Source organism: Hylaeus volcanicus, chromosome 2, assembly GCF_026283585.1.
Source record: "Hylaeus volcanicus isolate JK05 chromosome 2, UHH_iyHylVolc1.0_haploid, whole genome shotgun sequence".
Classification (NCBI taxonomy): domain Eukaryota; kingdom Metazoa; phylum Arthropoda; class Insecta; order Hymenoptera; family Colletidae; genus Hylaeus; species Hylaeus volcanicus.
In genome coordinates, this window is record NC_071977.1 from 816,506 (window position 1) to 843,222 (window position 26,717).

Sequence of the window (26,717 nt, forward strand, 5' to 3'; positions counted from 1 at the left end):
GGAGTTGTGAATATTTTAAGTGTTTACCCTACACCTAACACTTCAAACAAATCAGTGAATTTAAAAAAAAAAAAAAAAGCAACTGTTTTAAAAAGCTATAATATAATCTATAAATATATAATTTCCTCTCCTTTTATCATTCATCAAACAGATAAGAATTCTTATCTTCTGCACATATGTCCACAATGCTATTTGCTATGACGCTCATTTTATACGATCGCGTGTAAACTGTTCGCTATTAATTGTGGAAAGTAATAACAAATTAATATAAAATGGATGTGTTAAAACAATTAATAAAACAAAAGCTAATAGTAAGAACAATTGCGGGTGTAATTACTGGGATTATAACAGGTGCTGTCCTGAAAGTTTCTACAGGTCAACCATGGTCTGAACGAAATATTATGTATCTAAAGTTTCCTGGAGAACTATTTATGAGGCTGATAAATTGTTTAATACTACCTCTTTTAACATCTAGTATCGTGAGTGCTACTTGCAATTTAAAGAAATCAGGTAAACACGAAACAGTTAAATTCGTTAGTATTAAACGTTCGAATTCATTTTTATATCCTTTAAAATTCGTAGGTTGCATTGGATTAATGGTACTGTACTATTACACAACAACAACAACGCTTGGAGTAATACTAAGTGTTATACTCGTTCAAACGATAAAACCTGGAGAATTGCATAAAAATGGAAGTATTGTATCGCAAAATACAACCAAATATTTCATCACAGAGGATACAGTGTTAGATTTATTTCGGTAATTCTTACCTACTTAATATTGATTAAATTTTATTTTATATTTTCCTTACACTTCTACTTGTTTATAGCAATTTGATACCGGATAACATAGTAAATGCGTGCATAAACCAGGTAAAAGAATTTGTTAACTTTTACCTTAATAATTAAGTAGTCAGTTTCAAACAAGACATTTTATATAAAAATTGTTTTAGTATCAAACTTCGTTAATAGAACCAATGGATGGGTCAGGTATGTTAGAACTACACAGAAACCTTCCTCTAGCATACAATAAACCTTGAATTCCTTTTTCTTTCTTTTACAGTGTCAATAGACGAATGGGAAATAAGTCACAAAAATGTGTCAGGAACAAATGTTTTAGGCTTGGTATCCTTTAGTTTAATACTGGGTTTAGCAATTGGAAACATAGACACTAAGGGTGAACCTTTAAAAAACTTTTTTCAGTCTGTGTCAGAGTCGGTGACGAAAATGATGAATTGGGCAATAAAGTAAAGATAATAGTTACATAACTAATAAAAAAAAATGAATAAATTTAATAAATAACATTTATGCCGTATAGGATAGTACCAGTAAGTGTACTGTTTCTTATTGCTGCAAAAGTATTAGAAGTGGAAGATTTTGGTGACGTCATAAAACAACTAGGAATGTACATATTCACTGTGTTCAGTGGTCTACTTATACAAGGTTTTATTGTGCTTCCTTTGCTATATTTTACATGCACCCATCAGCCTCCATATAAAATTATATCTAAACTAGGACCAGCTTTTGCTACTGCATTTGGTACCTCATCCAGGTAATTAATAAAAAATAAATCTAACATTTATAATATCAAGCTAGACCAGTTAAATTACTTTCTCTTGATCAAATTTTAATTATTTAACAATTCTAATTTAGTACAGCTACAGTTCCAGTAACACTCGCGTGCTTAGAACGTATAGGAATACCATCCAAGATAACTAGATTTATTGTTCCAATTGGTGCTGCAATAAATATGGATGGCATAGCACTATATGAAAGTATTGGTGCAATTTTTATAATTCAATTACACGGACTCCAATATTCGTTATTTCAAGTCATAATAATCATGTTTGTATTACGATTGTTTTCAATAACATTTTCGTTAAATATAAAACACCTACGTTTAATTATACTTGTATGCTAACGTTAAAAACAAATTTTATAGCATTACATGTACTTTATCGTGTATCGGTGCTGCTGGCTTACCCAGTGGCGGATACGTAATGCTAATAATGGTACTAAATTCTGTGGGAGTGCCAGCGGAAGATGTTTCGTTAATTATAGCGATCGATTGGCTTGTGTAAGAATCGATCATTTTACTTAATTTATTTAAATCATTTATTCAATATAATAAATTACACTATTCCTTCTTAGAGATCGTTTCAGGACCACTATGAACATAATAGCTGATGCTCTAGGCGCCGGGATAGTAACCCATTACTACGAAAAAAGAAGGCGAAATTCTGTACCTGAAGACATAGAATTATGCGACTCGAATAGGATAACTTGTAATTGACTTCTTAATAAAAGTCAGGGTAATGATCACTCTAATTTTCTATCCGTTTCAATAATCACTAAGATTTTACTTTGATTTGTCAACTAAAATGAACTAAACGGAAACTGACTGAAACCAACATGGCGGACGGATGAGCAACAGCTTCCTGCGCACACTCAACGCAGACTTCAATTTCGCATCTTGAACGTAAGATTAAAGTTTTATGGTATTTTATTAGCTCAAAATTAATATTACACAATTATTAATTCGAACTAATTAATAATTCTGTTTGTAATTTGACAATTTAAGCTACAATACATTTTTGTTTGCTAAAAAACAGTAGGTACGATTTTCATTACAAACTTGGGCATTTTCTCACGGATGGCGCCACTAGATGCGTCTTCGTGTCCATCTAGCGGTGAACATATAGAACTAATTTTGAAACGAATTTAGTTAAATAATTGCGTGCATTTTCCTGAAACAACAGTTCCACAACTTTTGAGCGATTCTTTTGGATTCCCTGCTTTAATTCGTCTACTTTAGTCTATATATATATAAGGCGTCGTATTTGTATCTAGATTCTATCATACTCTATGGTGAGAAACTAGCGAGCGGAACTAACCTATCTGACGAGCTAGCACCAGCGACTCCTGTGATATTTTCTAGAAGCGAGCTGCCTATATGTGAGCGGTGCGTGTATAGGAGTGAGATTTCAGAATGGCGACTGTCTTTACTTAGGAGAGTACTTATTCCCGCCCAGAAATTGTGTAATTAACGTGTGTCTTTGAAAAGTTCCATGTGTTTTTCGTTGCGTATTCGCTAAAAATGATTATAGAGAATCCGGATCAATTCAAGGCGTGGCTCACCGCCGTGTTGGAGCCGCTGTAAGTAGGCCAGCTTGCCCGAGTACAGTTTTAGGTGTATGTGTATGCATTTGATGTTGTAAATGGCCGTACATGTGCTATGCTTTATACCCCATGCAGATTTATATTTACTTGTGGCACCTCGTCTGTTTCTACATGATCTTCGATAGATCCTCTCGAGATCTATCGCCGCACCGTATTTATCCTGCTTCTGGTAACAACCAGCTGAACAACAATATGCCCGATCACGATAATATTTCTCATGTATTTTGTAGCGAACGCATTTCGAATAATTGAGAGTAATGTGGTTAATTTCGCTGTGTTCTCTTTCGGAAAATCGATATTACGCGTATTTCCTTAGCTATCGCGAAAAAACCATTTCCTTTCATTCCTCATTTTTCCATGTAAATAATTTCCGGGATTCGCTTATTTCATAACGATTTGTTGACAGCAATGATTAATCGAAACGTAATTTGTTCTCCCCAAATTAGATTGTTATTAAAATTATTTGTTTATACGGAGCAAGATTTTCACTGTAAGCAACATCATGATTATTAAAAGATGCTAAGCTGAGAATCATACATGTTTGAATTATTAGCATACATTGTATTATGTTTTTTGTATTAAATAAAATTGTTTCCCTTTTCATGTGCTATAAATTAATTTTAAGCATGTAATTGACTTTATTTACATATTTGTAATGTATTGATTTAATAGAATGTTCTGTTTTTGTACCCTATAACTTGTACAAAGAATATGATCATACTATGTTAGATTATAATTGATTAAAGTAGTACTTATTGTATAGCTCAATATATATTTTTCATATACATTAACATAATAGAAATGTAGCATGTAACCTCTGTGATAATGCCTAATAATTATTTGTTATAGTAATAAGACCCTACCTTTAAAAATATTTTCTAGTAACCCAAATCACTAATTTCTAGATTGAATATTATAACAGGAGAAACGTTAAATACGATATTAACAATATCTGTTTGTCTTTTTAGTTGCGATGCAGATCCTGCTGCATTAGCAAAATATGTATACGCTCTTGTTAAGAAGGACAAAACATTAGAAGAATTGAGAGGTGGAATGGTTGAACAACTTGATGTATTTTTGCAACACGGTATGTTTATAATCAGAACAATATCATTTGCATAAGCTACAAATTATCTATTCAATCATGATTTTTTTGTTGCAGAAACAAAGAACTTTGTGGAATTACTATTTAAAACATTGGAAACTCAAGAATACACGCTTCCACCTGCAAAAAATGATCCAGATAGTGGTGGGACACCTCCAGGTGTAAATCCACCAGCACCTGGTTTAGCAACAGAAAAGATAGTCGAAGCTACAATTCCTGTTACTACTGTCAATACAAATCCCCCTGTTCCCCTCCAAATAAATGGATCGGCGCCTATGGCAATAGGTAAACGTGAAACTAGAAAGTCAGACTCTGATAAAATTGACAAAGAAAAGGAGAAACGTTCGCGAAGTCGGTAAGTTCGATCGACATTAAAAAAAAAAAAAAAAAAAAAATCTCTATAAATGTATCTTGTTAAAATGCAAATTACGCGTGCCTTAGGAGTGGTCGTATGCGATCCAGAACAAGATCGCGTTCACGTTCGTGGGAGAGAGACAGACGTAGGTCTAGGAGCAGAGAACATATTCGTCGCGATCGAGAACGCGACAGGAGTCGACCGTGGAGAAACGAGTCACCACCAAATACAAGACGGCACGATAGAAGGTCTGTTACGTCGATTAACGATGTATTTGAATTCATAAAAACCTTCTTCCTCCTCTTTAATGATTAATGTTGCGCACAGACGAAGCAGAAGTCGCAGTACATCCCCGATACGACCGAGGATACGAGATGGTCCTGAAAATCGTGACCACAGGGCGCGATTTAGAAACAGGTCTCCGACACCGTTACGATCGAGATCAAGATCGCTAGATCGTAAGAAGATAGATCGATCCGATAGGATGGATATAGACAGATCGGAAAGAATCGAAGGGAGTCCTGGTGGTGGAACTCCAACACAGGATAGTAATCATGGAGATGTAGACATGAGGTTGTCTACTACTAGTCAGTCAATTCAAAGCGTCGTCGCTGTTGTTTCTAGTGTACCAAATAACCAACCAGGGTTCCAAACGAAGAGAAGATGCAGAGACTTTGACGGTTTGTATTTTCCAAGTAGTCGAACAATCGCTATTTTCGGTAATATGTTTTTGTTATTCTGATGAAAATGTATACTTGCAGAAAAAGGCTACTGCATGAGAGGCGATTTGTGCCCTTACGATCATGGTACAGATCCAGTTGTATTAGAAGATGTAGCTTTAAGTCGCGTTCTGACCTTCGGACCGCATAGTGCGCAAGCACCAGGAACTGTACCTGTATCGGCGGTACCAGAACCGCCTCAAGGACCTAATGGAAATGCCCCACCTCAACACCTTCCTCTTGCAAGTTTACCTCCTCCCCACTTGAGAAATCAACATCACTCTAACATGGGTTGGTATTTCTTAATCTCAAAATGTTTAGGAACGTTTGACCACGATAGTGCTTCATATATTATTTTATTATTGTTTTTGACGCGTAACGAATTTCCACAGACGCATTCGCAGAATATAACCCGGACGCGCCAAGCATGGAGCCTCGAATGCCATGGGGAAGGCATCCCCCGCCGGGACCTGGAATTTATGGGCGGGGTCAAAGGGAACTAATCAGCGTGCCAGTTATTCCCCACACGAATTCGTCCGAAATAACTCACCCTCAAACGAATCCGTTGAAACGTAAACAAGCATTTGATTTCAACCGTCTCGGACCAAAACAACGAGTAGTACACAATCCAGCTAATTGTTCTTTGGAACTGAAAAAGGTCCCCCGTAGCTTGAACAACATAACCCAATTGAATAATCACTTCTCGAAATTTGGTAAAATTGTAAATATCCAAGTTAATTTCGGCGGAGATCCCGAAGGAGCGTTGGTTACCTTCCAGCTACCAACCGAAGCGAAAGCTGCGTATAGAAGTACAGAGGCTGTGTTGAATAATAGATTTATCAAAGTGTTTTGGCATAACAATATTAATAATAACGCTGCTGGTGGCGCTATTGAAAATGTACCACCAGGTAAGTTGGTATCGAAATTCTCGACTAATTATATTTTCCGTAAAAAAAGAAATATACCGATATTTAACCGAGGGTATTATTTTTACTCAGGATGTCGACCTTCCGTGAAAGAACGATTGGGTGCTGCCGTACCAGCGCCAACTAAAACTGATGAAAACGAATACATCCCCACTCGTCGTTCAACCGAAGAACAAGTCACGCAAAGTTTGGTTCCAACATCGCCAAAAGCGACCGCCACTGTTCCAACCCGGGAGGACAAAGTTCTTGCAATAAAAAAGACACAAGAGATACTAGCAGCTAAAGAAACCTTAAAAAAGAAACAGGAGGAGAAACGTAAGGAGGCATTAAAGTTAACCGCCGACTTGCGCAAGAGAAAACAAGAACTACTGGATAAGCATCTGATAGAAATTCGAGCATTGATCGACAAAGCCGAGAAAAATCCCGAACAAAAAGATGCACTTATGACTACGATAAAGACTATGCAGCAATCTATTGACAACTTACGCAAGGATCTGGCTGTTAATGGTCAAATCGGTGTAAATAAGACGCAAGCCAAGTCGAGAGAACAAACCCAAAAGGAGATCTTAGACGCTGAGTTAGATTTAATGACTGCACAACAAGAGGGACAGGATGCCGGAGAGTTGCAAAAGAGATTAAACGAGTTACGAGCTCAAGCTGCCGCGTTAGGTTTAAACGCAGGCCCACCTGTCGGTAGAGGTACAAGATCTAGTAGAATTATACGAGGCACCCATGCACTATCTTATAGGGGTCGCGGTAGAGGAAGTTTTACTCATGTTTCGGTAGATCACAGACCGACGAGTCTTCTAGTCTCTGGTTACGAAACCGAAGAAAAGGCTGAAGTTTTAGCGCATTTTCAAGTAAGTATCAATAAGTTATATTTTTCACTGTATTTGTATTATTCCATATAATTAATTTGTGTATCAATCACGTTTCAGCAATTTGGAGAAATTGTGAATCAAATAGTAGACGATGCAACGCCTTCAATTGTAATCAATTTCAAATCAAGAAAAGAAGCGGAGGTGGCTTTTGCAAAGGGACGCACATTTCAGGATAGATTATTGTCTATAACATGGGTTTCCGGGCATCATTTACACCGCGGCGGTGGTGGTAGTAATACGAACGCAACTGTACAACTTTCTTCGCGTTCCGAACAAGCACCACCTACCACCGATGAAGAAATTGATTTAGAAGTGAGTTCCTGAAACATGATACCTATAATTACCGTTAAATTAAAGAAGCAAAAGAACGATCCGTTACTTTTGTACACGATGAATTTTATTTGTCACAGGCCAACGCAAAAGCACTACTACTCGAAGAGAACGAAGAAGAAGAGGATGAAGATGGTGAATCGCGTAGCTGGCGGCGATAGCAGCGTCAGCGTTACTCGTGACAAAAAACTTGGTACCAGCTACAATGACTGTGTGATGATCTGGGCAAATCAATATATGCTCAGCACCTGCGCCACTGCTGCACCGTTATTTGATGCATCAAATGCCATGATTTTCACGAAAGAGTCAGGTTACGAGCTCATACACGTTATCATGAGTGTTACACTATTTGTTAATATTATTAAATATATGCGTGTACGCGTTATAACGGTATAAAAAGTATATACCGTGCCGAGTTGCGCGTTGCAAAATAGAAAACTGATATGCAAGTTTCCAACAACAACAACAACAACAACAAGAAAAAAAAACTAACCAAATTTATCCCATTATTTGTAGAATAAAATCGCTATGTTTTGTATGGGAAACATCTTATTCTGAATTCAAAGTCCTTTTTCTTTCGTGTGTAAAACTGTGAAATGTCTCTTGTTATTACTTTCGAGATATATCTATAACAGTAGACAGACTTTTAGAATAAGTAGATACTTATAATTTTCAGAAATTTTACAATCGAAAGTGAGGAAACTATATTTATAACTTGTAAGATACAAATACAATTTATTATATAATTACCACATAAGATATAGCGTATAACGCTTCGAAGTAGTGTAATTTGATTTTTCTTTTTTACTTTCACTTAATGTACTATTTAAAGATTGTTCCTGTAATGATGTACAGTGTAATGTATAATTGTCATGATTTCCTTTTATCAAATGTCAATGAAACTGAGTTGATTAGAATCGAAAAAAAGCTTATTCATGCATAATTTTACACTAGTTGTTTCAATATATACTGAAAACAATATAATATATAATTGTTACATATAAATTCTTAAGATTCATTTTCAAGGTAAGTATTAAATTCCGCAATAAAAATGAAGCACGTATACATTCTACGCGAATTTTAAAGAAAACATAAAATCACAGACTATGTTTCAACGCCTTCGCTGGCATTTCGTTATACATATGAATAAACTTATTTGATACATTTTGAAAATAATTTTGAGTAAACTCCTACCCAGTATTATTTTAAGTATTCCATTTATTGAAGATTAAGAAGATACAGATTTTGAGAGTATCGAGATAAACAGAATGCGTTTATTTAAAAAGACTATAATATATTTTTAGAAGAATCAGTTTTTCATTGTATATTTTAATATTAATTCGATTACTAAAGTCATTAGAACATCCTGTAATTTTTCTGATCGGAGCAATGTTTCCTGTTTCTATGGTCTGTCAGTACATACTAAAATACTTCATGGTGCTTCGAGATTAAAATTGCTATAACAAACAACATATGCATTTAGTCTCATTTTTTAAACAAAAATAGTCGTAATAATACGTTGAATGAAAAACGGCAATACACAATTAAACATACGTGCAATTTTAGATGGAAAATAATTAGGATAAAATACACACAAATTTATTGAAATTGCCTGCCTAACATTGACATTATGGAGATAACCAGCTAGCTAATAAACTGCCTAACAATAATTGTGCAACTGGTAGTATGGACAATGGTAAATTCACTGCTGGACCATGAGCTGAACCATGGTAAGCACCGCGCAAAACCCAGCTGCCAAGACCAACCGACTTATGGGTACTTGTAAAAAGTGCAGCTAGTAAGATATTCCGTGGTAACCATCGAGAGCACAAAATCCAACACAAGCAGCTAACAAAGATTTGTCCCACGCAAGCTTGAACATAAAGAATACTGATACTATAACTGGCTGATATAAACCATGCATATAGTAAGACACTTAAGTTGCAGAGACATATTCAACTCAACAATATTTTGACACGTTTAAATGAAACAAATACATGCCACCAAAATTGCACAAGAATATTCTTTGCAACGATTGACATTAAACATTTTCTGAATATGTTATCATACATGTTCATATAATAAATATTAATAAACTTACCGATTACTACGCATAATATCACATCACTAGCTTGTAAAGACGACGCATCCACTGAAACAGCGTCGCAAAACCAGTGGTATGCCGTGGCTAATAGTAATGCTTGGGAGAACCATGGCGATTTAATTTTGAAACAAAAACCATATTTTAAAATGAAAAATTGAATAGCAATACCAATAACTAACGGTACAATCGTGCTATAAATGGTTTCTTTGACGTTAACGCCAACCAAAGGAGGCGTAGATGCGCCTAACTGTAACAGAAATAATGTATTTTCTGGTGGAAAAATGTTTATAAAATAACAATCATACATATACACGCTTGATTTACCACAAAATATAGTAGTACAGGTGATATAAATAATCCTGCAAAATGAGAAACCAAAGTTATTACGATACTTGTTGACAAATCTGCCTGTGCCAATCTACATAGAACAAGATTTGTATTCAATGGGGGTGGCATACAGTAAAGCACCTAAAAGGAAAGAATTATGATAATAGATACCCCTACAATTACTTATATTTAATTCATAATTCAACTAGAAGTATCTTTATTTTTATTTATTTACTTCCATTCCCTTTAACAACCATATATTAATGTCTGCATAAGTCAACAAACATACTCCAAGTTTCATCAAAGAAGGCATTAAGATGTACATAAAGATCATTGTAAATATTAAAAGGGAGTAATTGCTCAATGTTAAATACAGAGATTTAAGATCACACAATAACCCTGCTTCTAGGTATGTTAAAGGCACAGCAAAATATCGAATGATAATATTTCCATTAAAAACACCTATAATACACAATATAAGAATAGTATGATAATCTTCATAATCCTGAATATAATTATATTAGTATAAGTACCATTTGTTTTACCCAAGTGTGGTCTAACTGATGCAAGTATCATACACAAAAGCATTGATAAAAAGTATCCATATCGATATAAAAGTTCACTTTGCCTTTTTCTTTGCTGACCTTCTTGTGTATATTTTGGATACATTATCAAGGTGTGTCTGTAATAATTTAGATATTTTAACAAATACAAATTATAGAAATATAATCTTACCATGGTAATTGAATATAAATAATAAGATAATAATAAAACACAATGTATACTAATGGTTTCCAATACTTTTCAATAAATGAGCCCTTGAAAGGAAATAAAATTCCCATGCCTATGATAAATGAGAGATTTAAATCTCCAGCTTGGAAAACATTAGTACGTACAATGAAGAAATATTAATAACAGTAAATAAGATTCAAACCATTTTTGTAAAAATTAGAGAATGTCGGCCTACGAGCAAGTTCAGCCAATGCAGCATTTTTTCTGGTTCTTCTTTAGAAACGTTTCATGCAGTCTCCTTTAAAAGTTTTTGTGCGTGCACGCTTGGACAATACGTCTAATCCTATTTCAACATGCTTGAAATGTCGTAATTGAACGAAGCAAGCATATTTTATTGATAATATAATGATATCTATTAAACATTGTACCTAGAATCATTCTCTCACAAACTAATCTATAGTATTTTATTCACTACAAATCTTTTGTGAAAGTATTTTACCTAATAATCTTAGTATAAGATCAAGTAGAAACTAAAGGTTGGATGCACCTAAGTCAAAGCATTATTCGTAAAATTCTGAATGCAACAAGATATAAAACAATATGTGCCATATATAACGTAATTGTTTGGTATTCTCGTCGTTAATTGCAAACAAACGAAACTGAGATTGACAGCAGATTCTTTTCTGTGGTTTTATGCAATTGCAAGAAATCGTACAAAATAACAGTGCTTCGTGGTTATTAAATTTTATTTTAAATATTAAAATATAATTTATTTGTTATATGCATGTATTTACTCGTTTTCGTACACTGGAAGACGGTTAATAAACGAATAGAAGAACAATCTCGATTATTACGACCAACAAATACAAGAGAAATTCGTTAGTATTTTTTTGGAGATACTTCTAAAAATATAAAAAACAAACAATTGTGTAGACATTCGTTATTGTTCTACAAACGTTATTGCATTTAATGTCCAACTGGCCGGTATTTATAAGCAATGCGTCTTTCTTCACTGTATCGTATGCCTTATCAATACATGTACGCGTGTATGTATATGTACTTATATACAGTAAAATCCACGACTTGTACGGTGTTCAGTTACGCGATTATTATTTTCAAACTAATATCATATATGAAACGCACTACAGTCTACAGGAAAAAAGACCTATATACACCATTTTATTAAATATTCCTAACCCGAAAACTGATATTTCTTTCTTCCTGTTATATTAATTTCTTTTCTTGCTTACAGGGGAATTAAATTCAATAATTAGGTTTATAAAACACATGTTCGATTAAGCATTAAATATTTATTGTTACACGTTCTTTATTTCGTATGTATGTACAATTAAAAATAAAAAATGTACATACATTCCTTGTTTTGTTTTCTTGGATAAAATTGAGAACAGCCAAATTGGAATGCTGAAAATACATAGATAAATAGATACGTTTCAGTTTTATTTTGTAATCATTTTTTTAAGGAATAAGAAAATGAATAACTAAGGAAAGTCAGTTCGTTAATTATCATTTATTATAATAATATTAATAATATATAATAATAATATTAATAATAATAATAATAATAATAAGATTAATGAAACAACAGTTCACAGTGTATATAAATGTGGTGCAACACCACATATCTTAATGCCACAAATCGGGGTCTACCCTTTCTGGCACACACTTAGAAGCTTAAACCGCTTTTTTTTTTATGGATTATTCACATTTTTTTTTGTACGCAAGTCCATAACTTTTATACATATCGCGGTCTATGACTAAATACATAACATTGGTTGTTAAACGAGGTTACACATAAGTTACAAGACTGGGGAGAATTAACATTTCGATCGCATTACTTTTAACATCGACAATGCAATGGGAATTTTGATTTTTAATAGACCTTGTTCAAAAACCAAATTCATATAGTAAATAAAAAAAAACACAAGTAGTTTGTATCGCAAACTACAACAAATTACATGATATTAGAAAACACTGTCCAGATATTTCTTTCGAATTTTTGTAAACAGTAATGCGAGGCATTACACGTGCTATTTAATATAAATATCGAAATGCGTCGGTAACACAAATATAAAAGATCACATATTAGCATGCTTAGTGACACGAGAATGTTAAATTAAGGTACATACAAAGGCTTTAATTCTTTCTTTTTTTTATTAGCTAGAAGCCATGATTGTACATAAGGCATCTAACTGATGTCACTTTGAGGAACAAGAATATTCATCGAATGTATTCGTATAATACGGATCGTCAAATTCACTACACCGTAATGAACTACCATACTTTGACATCCCTGATCGTGAAACAAAGTTTGTTACAAGACCAAAATTAAGTAGAAAAATTCGTAGGGGATTTGTACAATATAGAAAATATATGTCTTCCTTTTCTTGCGAATTTCATACTAGTAAATAAAATAAGGAACACCTAATCGAAAGTACCGTCTACACTAGAAACGCGGATTATTAAACATCAGTATTCGATATATATAATAAAAACACGAGAGAAAATGGTATAATACGAAATCTAGAGCATGCCAAAGACAATAGGACTAAAAAAATACTATAAAAATAATTTAAACTTAAAACATTTTACGTTCGAAGGGTCACTCTTTAATCGCTTATGATTTTAAGAGTTATTATTCTTTCATATAAAGCATACACAGAGTGAAATTGAAATGATTAGGGCTAGGAAGTATGCTTGGATGAAGCTCTATTGTGTCAGCTATCGGCTTTAATGATTGAAAAATGATTACCTTTCTGTTATCAAAAGTACGTATCTACAAGCAGCCAATGCTAAGTGAGTAATATCAATTTTTCGTTATCACATTAAAAAATATAATCCCTTAAAAGCTATTGAGTTCGTATTATGAAGAAGTATAAAAATTTTAAATAGCAGTCTTCTGTCCGAATATGAAAATTTCCATAAACAAAGAAAGAAAAAATAGTAAACTAAACATTTTGATAAGAAGCCTGAGAGTAACAAACAATGAATAATACAAGTGTAGTAGCAATTAAACGCTAGACAATATAAAATATTGAACTATTAATACATGCAAATATCGATATATAAAAAGTACAACGTATTTGTAACAAATGATTTGTTGTAATCTACTGTTAGCATTCCCAATTATTTACTATAGTAATTCTCGAACAACTGGAAAGGAACAGAAGTATCAAACAATGATTAAAACATTAACTAGCAACTCTTTTTTTAACGTTTATCTTTTTATAATACTGTTAATTTGATTTTTTTTTAAAATTGAAAATATTACAAAACAAATGTATATCGTAATTGTACATAGTGTATACGTAAAAATGTTGCAACAAAAACATTAAAGGCACGTGTTGAAGTATATAGTAAAATTGTTCTTGTTCTTTTTAAAAAGTAAAATTTAAACAATGTTGTATACCCTGAAAGATACCGACGAACAATGACACTAATTAATTATCTTCCAAACCTTAAATATCTATTTTGTTATCTAACATTAAAATAAAACACACACAATATACATAGATTAACAGTATTAAATTACTGTATACTGTAGCCATGTTTAAAATTGAAGTAGCCACGAAACACGAGATGTAAATAATTGAGAAATTACCTGTTTATAGTCTTTTGTTCTGCAATTCATGCTCGTTTTATTATTGTAATACCTTCATCGCGGCAAGAAAGTTTACCCATGACTATTATGCAATTTCACTCTGTATATCATTCTTATATTCTCGTATCATCAAATATTGATCATATTTTCACTTATAAGCTACGGTTGATTCATATCACAATATCAAGGTACTTAAAAGAATCGTTTATTCTTTAAGCACCTTTACCTACCCCCTTCGTTCCTTCTTTTTAGTCCGACAAAAATATAACATAAAACATTCAAAAATTTGTAGTGCTATTACTTCGATTTACTTTTTTACCCACTACCCGCGATGAAGTTCTAGTTGGCGTTGGTCTTAACTTGTAGCCTCCGGCATTCATCGTATTATTAATTGCCGCTACGTTTGGAGCAATGGTTTTTAGACATTTAGCCGCTTCTTGCAATTGTTTGGATAGAATTTCATTTTTTAATTTTTCCGCATTCAGTTCTCGTCGCAATTGAGCTTTCGTTTTATTTCCAAACGGACATAGTACTCTATGTTGAATGAGGCATACCGCTGAAGGTCTCATTTCAGGATTTGGATGAATCATTAGCTGTAATGAAAACAAACAGGATCATAAAATTAGATAATAACAATTTTACTGTGAATTCTTAGAGCGGTATTCTCAGTGCGCACGTTCTTACCTTGAGTAATTCGTTAAGATCTCTGCTGTAGTGTGGCAATTCCTTCAAGTTTCCATTTCTAATATTATGCCACTCGGGTCCGTTCTTAGGTAACGGACCTCCTCCGCCTGCTTCGTAGACGGTTAATCCCAAAGCAAAAATATCAGCTTTTGGTAGATGACTAAAGTCTTCGCGTAAAATTTCTGTTGGTAGATATCTACAATCTCCTTCTTCAACTTGAGGATTATTAACAGACGTAACATGACCTAAATCGCCTATTTTATATGTGATTTCTTCTTCTATTGTTTCTTCTTCGTCGAATCCGTCGTCTGCCGAATCGTAATTAACTGCTAGTAACCTCTTCTCTTTCGAAATAAAGATATTTCCCGGTTTAATGTCCATGTGTACTAATTGCATACTATGAATGTATCTTAATCCTTCTGCGACATGTAATAGAAGTTGTCGCATTTCAGCTTCGGTAAAATGCTTGTTTTCCTTTTGTAAATTAGCGATAGCATCCGCTAGACTACCACCGTTACAATATTCATTTTGAATAATCATATGATTATCTTCTGCCCAAGCTGAATAATATCGTACGACGTGTTGATGTTTGCCAAGTACGGCATGCGCGTATACTTCGTTCAAGGCATTTTTTTCATTAATACTTCCAGCAACAGGCTTAATACTTTTTTTAATAGCGTAAGTGCATCCGTCCAGTCGATTGATGCACTTGTAAACCGAACCAAATTCGCCTGTACCGATTAATCCAAGTTCATGGAATTCTTGATGGTATCTAGGAATATTAGAATCTTGCAATGCCACGCGCTTCGTAGCTTGTTCTATTTCGTTGTCTGAATCATCGGAATCGGGAAGATCGAATTTCGGAATTTGGATATCGGGAGAGCTGATATGGAAAAAAAAACAATAGTTAGATAAATGTGGACAACATCAGTTAGATAAATGTGTCTGTACATTTCTTACTCACTCATTGAGACTACGTTTAGATCTAGTACGCTTCCTTGCAGTTAACAACATTCCATTTGGTGTAAAAGGATTTACATTAGCTGCAGGTTTATCAGATTTGTTTTGATAATTACAGGGTCTTGATTTGTCTAATGAAAATAGTCTGGTGCATTTGGATGGAAATGAAGTATGCATCGCGCTCTTCTCCATTAAAGTTTTAGGGGTTGCAGGTGAGTCGAAAAGACGTAAAGCCCTAACACGTTTATAAGGTGGACTACACGCCATTGACATTTTTTGCGCACATACATTCTCACGGGGAGGAATTCTAATCCTTGATGTACCTGTAATGAAAGTTAAAAAAACCACTTACCTGATTTCAAATATGAACTTTCGAAAAATACAAGATTTTATTCAGTACAAAATGTTCATTAAATGATATATTATTACTTTATAAATAAAAACAGCTTCTTTTTAAAAAAAAATATTAACATTAAAAATTAACATTTTAATAAAATATAGAAATTATGGCAGTACACAGTGCAATTACTTTTACTGACTACTTTACAAACATTCTCTCAGAAATTACTCTTGTGCATGATGCAAAAGAATTGTCCAACAAAAATATCAACCTTTTCACATCACACAAAAAATCATTACAAATATTAAAATAATTTCTAATCTACTTCAAAACAGATACCTATAATGCTAGTAAATACTTCTACTTTAGAGTTAAATAATCTACAAAGGAAAGTATTAAGTAATTAATTACATAAAACTAAGTATAAATAACTGCAAATATAACATAGAAAAAAAAGCGTTGAATTGAAATGATCATCACGCAATATAAGATATATTACATAGCTTCTATTATCTGTTATAAAAATGTATTTTATTAATTATAGAACAAAAAAACATTCTTATTTTAATAAAACGCCCAATGGTTGCATAGTATTTAAAACATCTAAGAGTTATAAGAGATTTAAGTTATATTTATTGTCTCTGATTGAAAACAATTTGCGAATAGAAAGACGCGTGACAGAAAACGTAATGAAAATGTTGCAGAAAAACACACACACCACGAAGAGTTTAAAAGTTTAAATTATACTAACCTGTCACGTTGCTGATCGGAGTTTTGTTATTATTAACTGTCACCGTTTGATTACTTTCACTGTCACTACAATCCATTGTATTACTAAACGACAACTTCCTCGGTTGAAGGGATGGCGAACATCCGAAATCATCAGCCGAGGAATCTAAAATATCATCAACATCACAACCGGAGCTGTTCGTACGACAGCTGATATTCAGCTCTTCGTCCTGTATGTCGCATGCGTCGAAATGCAGCTTCTGCGCGACTTCCATGGCTTCAAAGTGTCACCATAGGTTTCCGTGTATTCAACTGTCTCGCGTACACTGCTATCTGCTAAACTGAAATCGGTACCAATTATAAGATCTAGTCAATTACGTTTGAACACGTTCATTCAAACACTCGCTCGTACCACGCTACGTTCGTTATGGCGGGTGGCCCGATGTTGCTTGGGAAATTACGAGCGACCAATCAGAGGCTCTCTTAAAAGTAGACCTCTATTCAATACGATCTAACGCGGCCTCCTATTGGTCACGATTCCTCACAATGGTGGTACATAGTAGCGTCATCTGCACTTACTTTTCGAGGGTGAAACCATTCCGTAGTGAAAATTCTAAAAACTTTTTGTCACGCTTTATTCTTTCAGACTTTCGACCAAAATCAAAGGATTCTTTGAAATAAACGACGACGTTCTCCTCATAACGATAAACGAATAATCGACCAAAACAAATTCTACCTCAACACCGATGACCTCATCATTCATCGTTTAAACATTCCATGTCCTGTAACATATTAAACCATGTGTTATAATGTTAGTAACCAATTAGTTTATATGCGATTACGATGTTTAGTTTAATTGGCTTAAACTTATGCCGTTCAGTTGAATCGAGTGGAGATCCGAGAAAAGAATCTTTTAAGCTTTAGGAATACATTCAAGTATTCTCTAGAACTTATCGTACAATTACTTTTAAATTAATTGCACGTCACCTGACCAATTTAAAAAGATATCCGTAAAACATTCACATAGTATTTCGTGCATTCGATGCATTCTCTTATTATTAATTACGAAGGACGAGAAATTCAGACTAAAACGATATACACTCTGATTTCTCGCCATACGTATGTACGACGAAGTATTTTAGATGACAAAAAATAGTATGCTGTGATTATAATGTAACCCACCAAGAAAAAAGCGAGACGAGATTGTCTTCTTTACGCTTCCCGAATGACGGCATCAAAGCTCACGCGAGCCAAGAAAAATCTTTTACGTCTTTACCTTATCCGAACAAAGAGCCCTTTTCGTGAAAGAAGTTTTACGAAGGAGGCAGTGAAAGAATTTTTATCGAGCAGCTGCAACCTGTAGCGTTCGTATGTGCGAACGCCGGGTGTGTTGGTGTCAGCGGTGAACAATGGAGGGGATAACATAGTAGTTCGATGTGCGATATGATGGGAATTTTACTGCCTACTTCGTGTTTCTCCTTCTCTTCCTAATTCCTGGAGCCAGAGGCTTCGATGTTCGATATTACATTTTAAATCATTTCGAAAATTAGCCTCAGAGAGCTCTTTAAATTCGTTAAATTTCTAAAAAATATCACCTTGTAATGGTCGATGACGATCGTAGACGAGTTAATTTAATTGTCGGTAATCGAGACCGATTTATGATTTACGATGTTTATCGTAAACTACTAATTCAAGGGGTTGACTTATAGCGTCAGCTATGATTCATTCTAAATACACTTTTATTGCATCGCATAATCGATTAATAGTCCCTCCACCCACTTCCTCAATTGCACCTCTTTTATTGTGCCTCGTACTTTCTCTTTAATCGTACCTGCACCTAACTTTATATAATATCGTAAAAATAATCCAATCAGCTGATCGAATTCTAATCTTATTAAATCGATAGTAAATAGTTTCCTATTCGATTCGAAGCTTTACGTTTATGTTCATCCACGTTGTAGTGTTTCTTTCGAAACCTGCAAGACGCCACACGGTGGGGGTGCTCCACGTCAAAAAGTAAAACAGAGCATAACAGTTTCTTTTTCTTACGCGTTGATCAGTTTCAGAGTTTAAACAAGCGAAAATAAGGACAATGGCCGACGTGCAAATCGAGATCGCAGGTGACATGCAAATACCCCAACAAAAGCAAAAATCTGGCAGCGGGTAATAATAAAATATGGACTTAACCTAACCTACAACCAAATCAAATGTTGATCGTGTCGTTATGTCGATGATCATGTCATGTCCTCTTAATAACTCGTTCAGGACTAATTATTTTTCTTTCCAAGCTTTAATTAAATGGATGACACATATTTTCCTTTCCAAAGAAACAGAAAAAAGCAAGGACATTTTACGTCCTGTTTATGGTCTATAATAATAAAAATAATATACCAATACCGTTGACATGTTCTACAATCAATGCATTTTGTCATTTAGGCTTGAATTCCTACAGATACCACAGCTTCCACTTAGTCATATAGGATACCCACAAGCTCATGAATGGATCGAACATAGGAAAGCTAATATCAGGCCATGGTCTTTGTTTCTCAACACAAGTAATATTAGGCCTCCACCGAGTTTTCCAAGACTAAGTAAAAGAATCGTGAGAAACATTGAATATTTTCAAAGCAATTATTTATTCGTCTTCATTGGACTAGTTATATATTGTTTGTAAGGATTGCTTTTATATTTTTTATTTAAACATAAAATACTTTATATTTTTATAAATAATACCAATTGTACATTAGGATTACATCGCCACTTTTGCTGCTCGCTGTAGCAGCAAATCTTGGGACGTGTTACAAAATCTCCCAACGTCACGCTAAACAGGAACTTATGATATTGAACCATAAATTAACATTAGCTCAAGTATACAGTTTGGTTGGAATCTGTTCATTGCCAATATTTTATTTAGTAGGTGCCGGCGCGGCGCTCTTCTGGGTTCTCGGTAAGCGAAACAAATGAAAATTCTATTTAAATATAAAGCAAATCTGCACGTGTAAACTATGTTTTAGGAGTATCCTGGTTTTTAATAACCATGCACGCGGCATTCTATAACATTGATTCCGTATTATGTCCTGGAGAAGATGAACTCAATGCTTTAGTTATGCAAGAGGTATGATTTGTGTGATAGAAATTGTATTACTTAATGTCTAAACAAATTATGAATATTAATGCATAAATTGAAATCTTATACAATGTATAGGGAATGTAAAATATTCTATGATTACATAAATTCTTATATTGAAACATTTGTAAGATATAATTTCTCTAAAGAACTCGTGTATTTTATTATTAGTAAATAGCAACAATAATGTTAAATTATGCACACCATTAGAACCAAGATGTCTTTATACTATCCAATTTGTATGTTAAGACCAAAGAATAATTTTGTACTACTGATATTTTGCAAAAAATAAAATGTTTACGTTTATAATCCGATGTTAAATAAAATATTGGTTTAAATCTAAAATCCTATGTAAACTTGTACTTAATCGCAATCTTATATGTAAATAAATTGTTAATTATACATTTCAGATATTTAACAGGTTTTATGCTTATTTAAATGGTTTTTACGATTTGTACCTCGTATCGATAAATGAACTTTGATTACAGGGTCAATTTGTAGTGACCATGTCATTGTTTAGCGCAATTGCTTTGCAACTCTATATATGTATATGTATGTACATGCTACATATGACCAATAAATATGGACTATGAACACAATCTATACACAGATGACGTATCCGTAACTTTGCAATTTTCTTTTTCATCTGTACGTAGCGCAAATCTAACACGGTTAGCTTATACCATGTACGCATAAATGCAATAAATTAAATGATTCAACTGACGCACGTAATACTGAAATAAAAGTGAGAAAGTGATGTGCGATGGAATCGCAATATCGACACGGACGTACAATTTCCTCTTTCTTATCTTAACAGCATCCGGGACCAAAGATGTTCAATGGAAATATACTGAAAATTCGGTGAGGATACTGCACATTTAAATTAGTATTTTACGAGTAGAAAGTTCGACAAAAGTTATGTTTGGTTATGTGTAAGATTGTTTTCGCTTAGATATTTTATTTTACGTAGAAATTACATTTGTTTGTGTTATTATCTCTGTGGAAATGTTTTTTGAAGTATTATTTATCGTCTAAAATTAAACTAGTGGCCACAATTTCTGATTATTATTATTATTATTATTATTATCGGTTTCTCTGTCTCCTGCTAATAATAAAACTACAGCTATAGGTTCATTGGTCCATATTTTGTAGTATTCGTTTATTTAGGAAATTATAGTAGAGCTGTGTTTTAATATTTTTTTTTATAAATGCACCAATTGTTTTTTGTTTGGCTTGCATGTATATACGCAGTTTGATTCGAATGAGTAGGATTTGAATACTGATTGATTCAATTAAAAATGGAAGAGGATGATGAAGAGGTTTGCACACCATGGATACAGAAGAATAAAAATAATATATCCAAACCCAGCCTTTATCAATCGGTACAAAGTAATTTAAACATTGGATCAGTGGAAACTTTATATCAAAGTGTACGTAATACCTTGTACAACGATGCAGAAAATATGAGTGATTTAAGTAGTATGCAAAATGTAATTTCCATGGAAGACATTCGTCTACCAGATACCGACGACATCTCGACTATTAACAACGGTACCGTTACCACAACGATTGATGGTAGCTGTACAGATTTAAGACATAGTAGAAGAGGCTCGGGAATGGTGAGTTTTGTTATGTGTAATAATAAAATAAAAATTTATTACATACTAATTGTCTATTTTTACAGGTTTCAAACTCTGAGAGACCGCTTAGTTTATACTTTAACGATGAAACTCGCACAGTTGATTTTATTCTTGTTTGGGACGAGTATGATACAGAAGCTCAGACGTATCGTAACATCGAATACAGACGTGTAAGTAAGTGTATAAGTAAACGCTCTTTCGAAGTCTGATGTTCATTTGTAATTTGCAGGTGTTCGAAAAGAATCTCGAGAAAGAAGGTTTAGAATTGGAACACGAGCAAACGGAACCGAACGGTCTGCACTTTATAAAAATACATGCGCCGCGAGAAGTGTTAAGACGGTACTCCGAAATACTGAAACTTAGGCTGCCCATGAAGGAGTTACCCGGTTTAAATATTCCCGAGAGTCGTAGCAACGTGCTAATCGACGAAGTTAATTCTTTATTCAAGAGAATCATGACAAAATATTACGTCAATCAAACGATTTTTCCAACGTTGAAACATAATTTCACTGCGGTTTACAGCCGCGATAAAGAATATTTATTCGATTTGGATTCACCTAACTTTTTCACTGCCGCAACACGTGCAAGAATCGTGCAATTTATCTTAGACAGAACAAGATTTACCGAATCCAAGCACGACGATTTTGCATTTGGAATAGAAAGGCTGATTTCGGACAGAGCGTACGCTGCTGCATATCCTCTGCACGATGTGAGTTATATATTTTATAATACTTAAAGCACGGATATTTCTAACACACCGTAACACTAAGAAAACGCGATTATTTCTTAATTGCTCACGCTATACGTCTGCTCGCCCCTTCCAGACAGACAATTGCCCATTGACCAATTTTTATAGGAGATCCCGTAATAAATTAGGAATCGTCTAGTCTCTTCGCTTTTAATGCAACCACTTTGTTTGACTTTGTTCTGAACATAAAACGGCTTATAAGATTTTCGTGTCTCACCTCAATCCGCTTTCGTGTACCTATTCAGATAGATACAGTTATGGGAAGGGTCTCAGGTATACGCGTATACGGCGTATAATACGGCCACCAGACCTCTTATTGCCTCTCTCTCCATTGTTTTATACTATGGGCACCAAGGGCAATAAAATCGCAATGGCACGTTTTTGTATGTTCGTATTGTTCTCGAGCTTTTTAAAAGCTTCTCGCCTAGTGTGCCCTGTTTTATTACACGCCAACGAGAAGGGTGCCCATCAAGATAAATTTCTATTTCCGAACAATATTTGAACCGATTGTAAATTTTACAATGAGCTCACGTCCTCGAGGGTTGGGCGCGTATTATAACTGTTTTAATCTTTATAATTTCTGGTTCGCCCTTTATACCTGCCAAATTAGGGGCGCGCCGTTAATCCAGGGTAATATCAACATTTTTCGGAAAGTGATTGGGATCCTCATTAGTTAAAGTGTGTCATTAAAGGAACGGTATTTTAACTTTCGTTATTCGACGATCCCTTTAACATTAGATAGAAGCACAGTGTAAAAATCGCCTGTCATTTTGTATTTTTAGGGCGATCTACACACCCCAGATTCTATGAGATATCTTTTATACACCGAGTGGGCAAGTCTACAGAAATGTCTTCATTATCAGCCGTTAGATTACGTGAAAGAATACTTTGGAGTGAAAATCGGACTCTACTTTGCTTGGCTCGGATTTTATACGCATATGCTTATACCAGCTTCTATCGTTGGTCTTCTATGCTTCATATATAGTTGTGCAACATTGTATTCTAACGAACCAAGCGAAGATACTTGCAATCACAATGGCACCATAGACATGTGTCCATTGTGCGATCATTTCTGTGGATACTGGGATCTGAAAGAAACTTGTCTACACTCGAGAATTACGTATTTGTTCGATAATCCGTCTACCGTGATTTTTTCTGTATTTATGTCATTGTGGGGTACGTGATATAATTGAAATTTAAAGTACTAACTTTTGAAGGTGTTACAGAGAATTCTTATTTTATATATTTTTTTATTAGCTACACTGTTCTTGGAATTGTGGAAGAGGTATTCAGCGGAAATAACTCATAAGTGGGACTTGACTGGTTTAGATGCTCAAGAGGAACATCCTCGACCTCAGTACTTAGCACGTTTAGCGCATATAAAAAAGAAGTCCCTTAATATCATTACAAATACAGAGGAACCAAAAGTTCCGTTTTGGAAAATGAAAGTACCTGCCACAATTCTTAGTTTTTCCGTCGTTTTATTATTGGTACATAAATTACAAATAAACAAGTCTCTGCCATTCTTTAGTTGTAAACTCTTCCTTAATTATGCTGTACATTGCAGATCGCAATAGCGATGGCTGCCGTCTTAGGAGTTGTCCTCTATAGAATGTCTGTGTTAACTGCATTGAGTGTTTACGGTCATCCAATGGTAACAAGTTATGCAATACTCTTTACTACAGCCACAGCAGCTAGTATTAATTTGTGTTGCATTATTGTGTTCAACTGGGCTTATGTTTGCTTGGCTGAATACTTGACAGAGGTATTTTTACATAACCATTAATAGCCTAATAGCGAAGTATTTATTTCTTATTTTTCTCTGTAATGATTGTTATCATTTTTACAGATCGAACTTCTTCGAACTCAAACTGAATTCGACGATAGTTTAACACTAAAAATATACTTGCTCGAATTTGTAAATTATTATGCTTCCATTTTTTATATAGCATTTTTCAAAGGAAAGTTCGTTGGTTATCCGGGAAAGTATACTCGCTTTTTTGATTATCGGCAAGAGGAGTGCGGACCTGGTGGTTGTCTTATGGAGTTATGTATACAATTAAGTATTATTATGATTGGTAAACAAGCCATGAACACGATATTAGAAATGCTGTTTCCGTTATTTTTTAAATGGTTGAATACGTTAAAAGTACACGTCGGAATGAAAACGGAGGATGGACAACGAAGAAACGCGTCTAGAAAACATCTTCAGTGGATCAAAGATTATAAATTAGTAGAATGGGGTCCAAGAAGTTTATTCCCGGAGTATTTGGAAATGAGTAATGATATTAAATTATCATAAATTCGTTGTACATATTTACATTTCATTTAATTCTCAATACTTTAATCCGTTGTAGTATTACAATATGGATTCGTTACTATCTTCGTCGCTGCATTCCCGTTAGCGCCATTTTTCGCGTTATTAAATAATGTTTTTGAAATGCGACTGGATGCAAAAAAATTGTTAAGAATGTACAGGAGGCCAGTAGGACAGCGTGTCATAGATATAGGTATATGGTATCGCATTCTCGATTCGATTTCTAAATTGTCCGTTATAACTAATGTAAGTTCAAATATTTTACAACTATATCATTCGAGAATACACTTTATACTTGTAACCGAAATTTTGTAGGCATTCATCATAGCTTTTACATCGAATTTTATACCGAGATTGGTTTATCGAATGACTGTTTCCGACAATTATTCTCTCGAAGGATTTTTAGAACATTCTCTTTCGAAGTTTGATACGGACGATTTAAAAAATGGTACTCAGCCGTTTTCTCTACCCAATGACAAACCAGTAAAAATATGTAGATATCCAGATTACAGGGAACCACCAGAATCACCAAATAAATACCAATATTCGATTATGTTTTGGCACGTATTAGCTGCTAGATTAGCTTTCATTGTTGTATTTGAGGTACGTTTGCAGTTATTATGCGTTGTATATACATGTATTAAGCTTTGGCATGAACATAACCTATATTTTTTTTTTTTAGAATCTCGTTGCTCTTGTAATGATACTTGTACGATGGTGCATTCCTGATATGAATCCGCAATTACGAGACAAAATTCGGCGGGAGGCCTATATAACTAACGAAATAATTATTCAACAAGAAGCATCGCGCGCTTGTGGGAGATCAACTGATCTAAATGAAAATACAAATCGGTGGAACAGAGTTATGAGAAGTAGTTTATCAAACTCCGAATTCGATTTAGAAGTCCATGGATCTCCTATATCTCCCGCCAATGCACGCTCACAAATTGGACCTGCCGCGGTATAATAAATGTAGATAAAAGAACCATAACTGTGATGCTAGTCTCGATACTGTACATTGGCAAATATCATTTGAAAAAATTACGTATAAAATGTATGAGATGCTACTAATAGTACTATCGGCGGTAAACAAAGCTACTATGTCGCTTATACTTGGTCATATATTTTTATTAATCAATGCGATTTATATAAGTATGAAATGGAGGAAGTATTCTCATTATAGTGTAATGGCTTAATTTATATTTGCAAGCTATTATGAACAAAAAATCTGAAAGTACACTTGTGCCTATGCAAAAACGTTATAATGTACATAGTTCGCTCAGTCATTATTGTGTCAACAATTTAAGTATATAAATTGTTATATTTATCTATATATTAAGTCTCTATTTAAAGGCTCTGTAAGTCTTCCTCTATTTAAAGTTCCTTTGAATCATGATATGTGGGACTAACTTTTAAGAGTGAATTTACTTTGTTAATTAAAGCAAAAATTTGGTTGATTTGTTTTTCATTAATATCTTTGTAACATAAAATCTACCTCCACTATACATGTTGAGTTTATTATACAAATTTTCACACTTTTACATATTTACAAGTACGGAATATATATTTTACTATATTCAGCTGCCATGTCTGACGAATATTAATAATAAGATCTGTATGTATTTGGTGTTATTATGATTAATTCTATATATATATATAGAATATAATGTTATATTTTATAATATAATTTATAAAAATTAAAATGTATACAATAAAATAAATAAAGACATTTATTAAAAGTGGTATGATTAATAAATTCATTCTAAAAGGATTCCATCAAACGATATAACAACGAATTAATTTTGAAAGCACGGATCGGAACCCTTAAAGTTTTGCATCGGTGGGAAACCGCCCAAGTTTGTCGCCAATTAGTTCCCACTCTCGACGCTAGATG

At 33.9% G+C, this 26,717-nt stretch overlaps 6 protein-coding genes across 13 annotated transcripts; 4 read left to right on the forward strand and 2 right to left on the reverse strand.

Annotated features, from left to right (window-relative positions):
- Window positions 1-64: 64 nt before the first annotated feature.
- LOC128872019 (excitatory amino acid transporter 1-like) lies at window positions 65-2,977 on the forward strand. Its single transcript, XM_054114280.1, has 10 exons — window positions 65-510; window positions 583-760; window positions 831-873; window positions 954-990; window positions 1,064-1,247; window positions 1,319-1,552; window positions 1,654-1,845; window positions 1,943-2,077; window positions 2,152-2,479; window positions 2,851-2,977. Exons 1-9 carry the CDS (start codon window positions 273-275, stop codon window positions 2,291-2,293), a joined length of 1,383 nt encoding a protein of 460 aa, XP_053970255.1. The 5' UTR covers window positions 65-272; the 3' UTR covers window positions 2,294-2,479; window positions 2,851-2,977.
- LOC128872016 (RNA-binding protein 26) lies at window positions 2,959-8,388 on the forward strand. Its single transcript, XM_054114275.1, has 10 exons — window positions 2,959-3,156; window positions 4,149-4,267; window positions 4,343-4,640; window positions 4,727-4,888; window positions 4,968-5,320; window positions 5,402-5,650; window positions 5,752-6,267; window positions 6,358-7,145; window positions 7,224-7,478; window positions 7,577-8,388. The coding sequence occupies exons 1-10, from the start codon at window positions 3,098-3,100 to the stop codon at window positions 7,655-7,657; spliced, it is 2,880 nt and encodes a 959-aa protein (XP_053970250.1). The 5' UTR covers window positions 2,959-3,097; the 3' UTR covers window positions 7,658-8,388.
- LOC128872022 (sodium/bile acid cotransporter 7-like) lies at window positions 7,846-11,738 on the reverse strand. 6 transcript variants are annotated; one of them, XR_008456083.1, is made up of 7 exons: window positions 10,862-11,734; window positions 10,461-10,609; window positions 10,163-10,389; window positions 9,925-10,068; window positions 9,598-9,847; window positions 9,051-9,369; window positions 7,846-8,953 (listed from the first exon to the last, which is right to left on the reverse strand). XR_008456083.1 is itself a non-coding variant. In XM_054114285.1 (7 exons), exons 3-7 carry the CDS (start codon window positions 10,594-10,596, stop codon window positions 9,125-9,127), a joined length of 1,002 nt encoding a protein of 333 aa, XP_053970260.1. In that variant the 5' UTR covers window positions 10,597-10,609; window positions 10,862-11,002; window positions 11,159-11,734; the 3' UTR covers window positions 7,846-9,124. The 6 variants fall into 6 exon arrangements, 5 of the variants coding, with proteins under 5 accessions (XP_053970260.1, XP_053970257.1, XP_053970258.1 ...); XM_054114285.1 differs by having other exon boundaries at window positions 7,846-9,369; window positions 10,862-11,002; window positions 11,159-11,734; XM_054114282.1 differs by having other exon boundaries at window positions 7,846-9,369; window positions 10,862-11,071; window positions 11,159-11,734.
- A 430-nt stretch (window positions 11,739-12,168) lies between these two features.
- On the reverse strand, window positions 12,169-18,358 carry LOC128884999 (wee1-like protein kinase). The gene is made up of 5 exons (XM_054138733.1): window positions 18,174-18,358; window positions 17,014-17,773; window positions 15,927-16,245; window positions 14,963-15,845; window positions 12,169-14,871 (listed from the first exon to the last, which is right to left on the reverse strand). Exons 2-5 carry the CDS (start codon window positions 17,264-17,266, stop codon window positions 14,557-14,559), a joined length of 1,770 nt encoding a protein of 589 aa, XP_053994708.1. The 5' UTR covers window positions 17,267-17,773; window positions 18,174-18,358; the 3' UTR covers window positions 12,169-14,556.
- A 391-nt stretch (window positions 18,359-18,749) lies between these two features.
- On the forward strand, window positions 18,750-20,531 carry LOC128885000 (prenylated Rab acceptor protein 1). The gene is made up of 4 exons (XM_054138734.1): window positions 18,750-19,154; window positions 19,428-19,661; window positions 19,739-19,938; window positions 20,006-20,531. The coding sequence occupies exons 1-4, from the start codon at window positions 19,084-19,086 to the stop codon at window positions 20,110-20,112; spliced, it is 612 nt and encodes a 203-aa protein (XP_053994709.1). The 5' UTR covers window positions 18,750-19,083; the 3' UTR covers window positions 20,113-20,531.
- Window positions 20,532-20,671: 140 nt separating this feature from the next.
- Window positions 20,672-26,565, forward strand: LOC128884998 (anoctamin-1). Of its 3 annotated transcripts, none has more exons than XM_054138729.1 (11): window positions 20,672-20,979; window positions 21,370-21,737; window positions 21,803-21,928; window positions 21,988-22,467; window positions 23,289-23,682; window positions 23,764-23,996; window positions 24,074-24,271; window positions 24,356-24,785; window positions 24,864-25,069; window positions 25,139-25,426; window positions 25,506-26,565. In XM_054138729.1, exons 2-11 carry the CDS (start codon window positions 21,417-21,419, stop codon window positions 25,788-25,790), a joined length of 2,961 nt encoding a protein of 986 aa, XP_053994704.1. In that variant the 5' UTR covers window positions 20,672-20,979; window positions 21,370-21,416; the 3' UTR covers window positions 25,791-26,565. The 3 variants fall into 3 exon arrangements, with proteins under 3 accessions (XP_053994704.1, XP_053994705.1, XP_053994706.1); XM_054138730.1 differs by having other exon boundaries at window positions 21,388-21,737; XM_054138731.1 differs by having other exon boundaries at window positions 21,424-21,737.
- The last annotated feature ends 152 nt before the right edge of the window (window positions 26,566-26,717 follow it).